Here is an 8,491-nt window from a genome sequence, read left to right as displayed (position 1 = left end):
CAGCTACTTATTATTCTTAATGCCAAAGTCTGCCAGAGATAAGCCGTCTGCCAACAATGACCTCACACTTGGCAGGGAGATAGCAAATCACACCAGGGTTTAGTGACAGAGTGTAAAGCTCAACTAAAGAAACGTCAGAATGGACGCGGGATATTCTGTCATATTACTTGCCGTTTTTTGAACGATGCATGTATAAAACAGGATGAATGACCAGTAGTGTCGATATTTTGAAATAATGTCTGGTTAATGTATTTCATACACTGCAGGGAGCTCGAGCCTCGACTGTTTGTATAGTTTTTCCACTAGTGGGCGGAACCTATATCTAACAGCCAATGAAAAGCCTGTTCTGTTTAAATAGCCTCTGCTGTCAATCAAACGGTGCGGGTCTTCGGCTTTCGTGCGCTCTTTCAGCGGGGGGCGGGGTCCTGCGCTCCACAGCCAATGAAATTCGTCTACTGTTTAAATAGCCTTCGCTGTCAATCTTTTTTTCCTCTCCGTTTACTTGCAATCGCCATATTGGGTGCTCGCCTACTCGAATGACTTGTCTGTTTTTCTTCGGAATTACTACGAGACGGGATCGGAGCGCATCTCGGTGCCGCGCGCTGTTTTGACGAGCGCTCGCGAGCATTTCTTCCTGCGCGCTTTCGTAACCTTTCTACGTGCATTTTTACGCCATTGTTATGCGTGCATCTGGTTCACTTTGTGATTCGTTCGGCATTGGGAGCGATTACTTTTAGTTTGTGCGTTTGGCTCGATTGCAAGTACGGTTCTTGGGCAAAGTTTCATGTGAAAAAATGTCAAAAGTGCGCGTCTCTAATGGAAGTCCGCCGCTGGACAGGGTGGACGCGAGACAGCCGGACAGCACCAGACCTCCGGTGTGCAGAAATCTGTTTGGGTCCGCGGACCGCGAAGAGCTCGGAAGGGATGTTAGGGAGCAAATGCGGGAGATCGAGGAAGCATCCAAGGAAAAGTGGAATTTCGATTTTGCCAAAAACGAACCGCTCGCGCTGGGCAAGTACGAGTGGCAAGAGGTGGATGGCAAAGATCTGCCGGATTTTTACACCAGACCGCATCACGTAAAACGGGCTACCTCTACCGGGACTGTGGACCATAACGGGAATCACGATTATTTGTTGCCAACATCCTCCCTGGAGAACGGACAGGGACAATCTGAAAACTCAGAGACTGGGAGTGAGTCGGACTGCCGAACAGCACTAACCACACCGAGGAAAAGACCGTCGACAGAGGATCAGGGTAAATGTTTGCAAACTCGTGACAACCGGGCATTACGAATTACGTCAGAAGACGTTTAAAAATCAGGCGAATATAATGGCATAATAACAAATTACAAATCTAATACGGTGATACTGGAGAGGACAACCATTGTTTTTTAAGTCACGCATCACAGCCACAGTGCTGAAACTAATATGCTCGGTAAAGACAGACCGAATTTAAGCACCCCACTGATATACTGATATATAACGCAGTAGCTGAATAAAAATTCTGCGCCTTTCGGCTTTCTAACATCATATGCATTCTTTCAATAGATCCTCCTTGCCAAAGTAAAAGACCCAACGTCCAGACAACAGAGGCGAACCGCTGTCCAGATACGACACATTCGGTGGAACAGGCGCCCAGCAAATCAGACCCCAAAACGTAAACAAGTCTTTAAAGCAAAGGTGAGTTTTTCGAACTGGAGTTAAACCCTAACTTACAAATTACGCGAGAAAGTTACCCAAAACAAACCACCTACTATAAAGAAAAAGTTGAATTGCAATTGTTAGTTTGTGACCTGTGACATGCATTAGCGTATCGCCGTGTTCTTCCCGAAAACAATGTTTGTTCCTTAACGTCTTGGCAATCTAACTGCAATGAACGATTGGCATTCGCGTTTGACTTTTAAATTGGGTTGGGTAAAAACAAAGGAGTGTTTGGACATTCTAACTTTGCAAAGGTGACAGTGAAGTCAGATGTCTTTCAAATGCACAACATTGTAGTAACACGTCAGCAGGTCTCTTGTAGGGCGTACTGGCTCGTGCGGGTGTGCGCGTGGGAGGGGGCCCGGGTTCACAATGCAGGCATATACTTGCGCAGAAAATTCCTCTGTCTAATGCGCAGTGCGTTGCTTGACTTTTTATTATCTTCGGCGTTTGCTGAAACGAGTTTTATGTGATTTTGTAAACTGATTTGAATTCGTCACGAGTCTTCTAGATATTGTATTGTATGCGTTGTGTTTTTCTGCACAAATTCACACGTGCATCCTTTTATTTCATTTTCAAGTAATATTTGTTTTCTTTTTCCTTACAGAGATGAAGAAGCCTATATTTCTCCATCAAATACTTCAAGAGCTTTATGAAGTAAACAGGGATAGCAGTTAAAAAATATAAATTAAGCCCTGGAATGGCTGTATAAGCACTGAATTTTACACTAAAGTTTTGGCACTCAACAGAATATATTTGCCTCAAAAGCAGACATTGTAGCAGTGTGCAATTGGAGTTGCTTCATTTGTTGTTTTACTACCTATGTATATACTTTCATTTTATATGTAGCACATTTAAATGTAATATTAAGATTAAAAAACACAATCGTTTATAATGGAGCGTTTTTGACTTGAAGAATTGCTGTGCAGTTTTCAAAACGTCTCCCCAAAATGCTCCCTTTTAAGTAAATATATAATACACCCACATACACACACACACACGCACACACACACACACAATTACCTTTTAATTGGGTTACACAGCCCCATTGTCGCAGTTTGCCTGGCTCAGGTTGTTTAAAGAAAAAATACACCTAATTCAGTGCTGAACACCATATACCATTTTCATAAATGTATCACTGTCTGAAAAAAGTATTTTTTGCACCTCATCTGATATGGCTAAATTGACACAAAAATATAAATTTTGATATTTGCCATAAAACATAAGCAGTGAATTCTTTTATCTGCCAAAATAACAGCACATTTGTAGTGGGTTATTTGTCTCTGAAGGGTTTGTGACTCCAAATGTGGTATTAAGGTTTTCACAGTTCTTTACAGTATTATTATTTCCCTGGGTTAATCCACTATTTTTATTTTATTTTATTTTGTTTTGTTTATTTTAATTTATTTAAATCTTTTGAAATTTTGGCTTAATCTTATAAGTTGTCATCAACCACAAATCCTACTGATTACACATACATAAAACAAAAAAGTAATGACCAATTAATTTCCTTAAATCAATTTGATGTATTTCTATTAATTGCTGTGTAGCATATTGTTTATATAAAATATATATTTGTATTTTTTTTACTTTTTCTTTTTTTTTCTTTAACACTGGGCCATATAATTAAGATCATTAGTCCATGAAGCCAGTTTCTTCACAATATATTTGGCTTTCATGTTGAACATGACATGGCACTATGAAAAAATATGTACAAACCTACAGCAGAAAAAAATAAAATAAGACGTTACACTGCATGTGTGTAAAACTTTGAAGTGTACATGTGCAAACTGCTTTGTAAAGAAGAGAAAAGGAAAAAAACACTGAGGAAATTATACTAACTTATTTATGTCCAGCTTTTTGTTGTTTATGACTATCCAAAGTGGCATTTGTGCATTTTCTGTACTTTTTATACATGTTTTTTCACATTTTAAAATTTGTGCAAGGTTGCAAACTGAGCCTTTAAAGAATTTGATGTGGATTTGTGTACTGCTTGTTAAATGAGATGATTAAACCATAATGAAATGAACACCCATATCTGATTTTTATTACAAATTTTAACAAATTCACTATAAATTAAAATACACTCCTGAGGTGTATTTTAAATACAATGCTTGCATCCTGTATCATTTGCACCACACCAGTTTTAAGATAATGTTAGAAACCAATTTAGTGGTGATTAATAAACCACTTGTACGTGTAGCGTGTACCGCAATCTGACACCACGCATTCTGGTATAGTCACACAAGCACCTGCACACACAAACACATAAATTCCATCACATGTATTATTCAATTTAAAGTGCCCCAGGCAAAAGTGAAGGGATTTCCAAGCTCCTTAAGGCAGAACAAAGATGTGTAACAAACAGGAAAATAATTTAGTGACTTAATAGGGTATTAGGGAAGTTATTACTTGCATAAGATGATATGTAACATACTGTATGTACTACCACTAAATCTCATTTAAATATATTTACCAAAAATATATACTATAGATGGCAAATTATCGCATATATATGAATATATGCTAGTTATAAATAAATAATAATAACACAACTCTTTAAAACACCTTAACTGATCCTACTGTTATCAGAAAAAGCTTTAAACTGCATACACCGTATGGAAAGCTGTTTACGAAATACGCATTAATTTAAAGAAAATATATCACTGGAAACCAAAATTTAGGTGTGTGTGTGTGTGTTTGTCAACTCTACTATAGTTTGTTTAGTCGCGCGTGTAAAATTTGTTTGGAAAACCCACACGCCCTCACTCAAATACGTACCAAGATATAAGAGCGCGTGATCGCATATAAGTTATTGGACATAACGCTTCTAAAGTATAGTTTACGACAAACACATGATATAATTATTCCCATAATTTTTAATTGTTGTGCACCATTTGTATTTATTGTTGAACGTGCAACAAGTTGCGCGCAAAGCTTGCAACGTTTCCGAACACACAACCTGCGTATCTCTCCCTACTCCGATTCAGAAAAAGAAGGACACGTCCCAGGCAGAGGGGGAAAAAAGGCAAGATACTGACATTTGGTTTGTCCAATCAGATAACTATTAAGAAAAACACACCACTTACTGTAGCCACTAAGAATGGCTTTCGGCGCACTTGGGGCTGGAGTAAGTGTGTGTTTTGTACAGAGTGTTCTGTTCGCAAATCGCAGCCCCGAATAAAGCCATTGGTCAGATTGATATTTTGCTGATGTTTGCGAAAGGGAAGGGAGAGGTGAGTTTGCCCCGAGGGTTAAATGCGCACGGATCTTTCAACCCCCCCGTCCTTCTTCGACTTCGTAGAAAATCACGGCTGCCTATGAAATGACGAAACACACATATGCCCGAGCTGCGCACCGCTCGAGTGTCGCATTTTACGTGCATTAACTGAACAACTCGTGCTCTGTTTACTTGATAATATAATAGAGTTTGCACTTGGTGCTGAAGCGCAGAGACATTAACACTTCTTGATTATGCTGTCTAATGTTTATAACAACATGACATGTGTGCGTTTGCGTGCGTGAATACGTTATTTATTATGGCGTCCAGGTTTTGGAGAAAAACATAAACGTGTCAATTTATAATCTCTTTCTTTTTTTGTCAAGACAGCAGATAAGAGACCAGCACTACCCTGTGTGACCAGAATACATAAAGCATACTCAGTGTGCAGGCGTGTATTTGAGATTTTTAGAGACTTTTAGTCACAACATAAATACAGTAATGCCCATATTTTCATCTAACTTTAGTTTTAATAACGTGACTATAATTGTACAATATGAAGAAGACAGAATGAGTGTACAAACTTTTAGAGAATATGGGTTGGCATTCGTGTCAACTGACTTTTATTAAGATCTTTTGTTTAAATTTACATAAAAGAGCATGTATTGTAATTATACAAAAACTGTCAAAACCACACTAACTTTGCAAAAGTATTTAAGGAAAACTAATAAATGTTGTTCTACAAAACAGCTATCTGTCTTTTGATTAAAAAGCTCACAAAAGTAAACAACATTTTTTTCCAATATGCTAAAACCCTGTTTCTGAGAAATGCTACAGTTGTTTTGTACACCTCTAGTCAATGAGTGTTTGCATTTTACAAGCTCTTAAACTGGCAGCATGCCACAACATGAGCCTTGATAAAAACCGTGGCAAGCTGACAAAATCAGTAATTATATTAAAAGGGATTCACATACAGATGTAAACCACCAATGGCAATCCCCTCGACTGGCCCATTAAGTGCCCAAAGATAGCGGTATGGTTTTCATTTAAAATTATAGTTACCCAACTAAATTATTTCTTTTATCATCTTTCCTGATTTCCTTTAGAGGTAAAAAGTTGGCCAAAGCAACACATCCTATTTAAATCAAACCCAACAAAGAAAAAATCCTGAGGCTTTAATTAAGTAAACTTAATTGATAGCTTAACTGATTTCAACTTTGCCAAGGCAAGACAAATGAATAAGCTTGCCCTTACCTGCTACATGCTTAACTGATTAGTTGGTGAGCCATTATCTCTTGTTAAATGCATCATGGCCAGTAGTAGTTACACACTTTCTGGAAGCCACTACTATTTTAAGAAAACATTTTATATTTTGTAGACCAAACCTCCATGGTGCAACTTTTATGAGCCTCTTTCAATACTAGGTTTAGCGTGCAAATCAGACTGCATTGGTACATAAAGTCTTTCCTAAACTTGTTAAAATATTCTTTTTAAGCACAGTTAACGTAAATATGTGAGCAGTGTCTATACACAGAATATACAATATGAAAAATGTTTGGAAACAATTGGTTTCTTATCGTTTAAAAACCATTTTAGCTAAATTGACCTTAATTGGGTTAAAACTAAATCTAAAATAAGTCTATACATTTATTTTATCAAACTTTACACAGTGTACATATGTAGGCCTACTACATAAAAAGCTTTACAAAGCTAAAACTTTATTTTATATTCCTAAATTTAGGTGTGTGTGTGTACAAAACTTGTTTCACAATGCTACACGAGTTTAAAGGAAGACAAAAAAAAGATGTATTTGTGCGTTCCTATAAGACAAGTGTCAGAAGTATCATCAAAGCAAGTGCGGCCAAATCCCTTCACAAGCACAACATTTCTAAAAAACTCCATCTAAGGATTTTAACAAACATCTGTGCTATAATAAATAAATAAATAAATAAAAATGATGGGCCCCGAGAAGTGATCCAAGCCCTTTTGAAGTACAAAAAAGCTGCAGCTAAGACATCTATCCGTGCAGCTGGCAGGATAGGTGAGCGACTCAACTCCTGACCTTGAGTTGTGTATCTCCCTGCACCTCATAAAAGGGAGGATGATATCACAGCACCGAATAAATGAATGCCAGAGATGACCTCACTTCGGATATGGGAGATTGTTTAGTGTTTCGCTCTCGTCTTTACTACCCTCTATTTACACGGCCACATTGGCTCATGCACAAGTAATTACAGATGCCCTAATCTCTGAGATCAGCGCTTAGATATGTGCTAAAATGTAATCCCAAATCTCAACACGCACAACAGCGGGCCAAACTTAACTCCAACCCTGTCAAACGAACACCACATTTGCAGGCCGGAATTAGCTGAAGGATCATTTGAACAACCTTGCAGATAATGAGAGGAGAAATATCGTAAATCGGAAAATGTTTACAGCTGGTCCTATTAATAGACGGTTTTGCGCAGCGCTATGCGTAACCTCCTATTTGGCCTTCCCATTGGGAACGGAACCTTTGAGAACCTCAATCTTATTTTGCAAAAACAACTTAACATCTGCTTTGCATTGTTAATAATTTAAGCAAGTTTTATGAGCCTCAATGTTTTTTTTTTGTGGCCTCTCTTTGCCCAGCAGTCATGTGTTTCAGCTGTCCTCCGTTCAACTGCAAACCTGTTTCAGCAAGAGCAACAACCTCTGACGGTTAGTCAGTCTAACATTGGCCCAAAATGTGTCCAAAAGAAGGATGTAAACAGTACGCTTTGCCAGGAGGGCTTTTTTTGGTTTCTGGCTCCCAGAGCTCAGCGTCGTGCTGTGAACTGCACATGCATGTGTGTTTTTGCTTTGCTCTCTGTGTTGTGCTAGTGGGGTCAACCAGAAATCTTTCTCTCTTTCTTGCACTTTTGCTCTTCTTATCTGATTTGATCACATGCCTTTGGTTTCGTTTATCGCGTTCACATCTTTCTGAGGCACAAGTACATGTGTAAGAGTGAGAAGCAATTACTTTGAATAACTATTGTATATAAAAATTATTCTGGCGTCAACCTGATCAGATAAATCCGATTATTGTTAAAGGGATAGTTCATCTAAGAAGATATTTTGAATAAAGTTGGGAACTGAACAGCGCAGACACCCATTCTATGGACACAAAATCAATGCAAGCAAATTGAAGTTAACAACATTGTTTCAAAATATCTTATTTTGTGTTCTGCAGAAGAAAGTCATACAGGTTTGAAATGACAAGAGGGTATGTAAATGATGACACAATTTTAAGTCTTGGGTGAACTATCACTTTAAAAGAGCGACACTGCACTCGGATTTACTATCAATAAATTGTTTAAAAAAATCCTATATGCTAACACGAGAAGCCATATTTAGGCAGCCTAATAGCACATAGGCTTGAGGAGTGGGCTTGTTTGAGTTGCAAACACTTAGCAAGTGCATAGAAACACCCTAGCAATCATACTAAACACTTAGCAACCACATACCAAAACATACAGCAATAGCAAACACTTAGCAACCTCTTAGCAACGTTCTGAAACCCCCACAAAACCCTAGCATCTCTATAGCAAAT

At 38.1% G+C, this 8,491-nt stretch overlaps 1 protein-coding gene across 1 annotated transcript; it reads left to right on the top strand.

The window, feature by feature from the left end:
* The first annotated feature begins 491 nt into the window (after positions 1–491).
* cdkn1ba (cyclin dependent kinase inhibitor 1Ba) lies at positions 492–3,729 on the top strand. Its single transcript, XM_056747496.1, has 3 exons — positions 492–1,254; positions 1,548–1,679; positions 2,308–3,729. The coding sequence occupies exons 1-2, from the start codon at positions 795–797 to the stop codon at positions 1,658–1,660; spliced, it is 573 nt and encodes a 190-aa protein (XP_056603474.1). The 5' UTR covers positions 492–794; the 3' UTR covers positions 1,661–1,679; positions 2,308–3,729.
* The last annotated feature ends 4,762 nt before the right edge of the window (positions 3,730–8,491 follow it).

This window comes from Triplophysa dalaica, chromosome 5 (assembly GCF_015846415.1).
Source record: "Triplophysa dalaica isolate WHDGS20190420 chromosome 5, ASM1584641v1, whole genome shotgun sequence".
In the NCBI taxonomy this organism is placed as follows: domain Eukaryota; kingdom Metazoa; phylum Chordata; class Actinopteri; order Cypriniformes; family Nemacheilidae; genus Triplophysa; species Triplophysa dalaica.
This window is presented reverse-complemented; position numbering and strand designations above follow the sequence as displayed.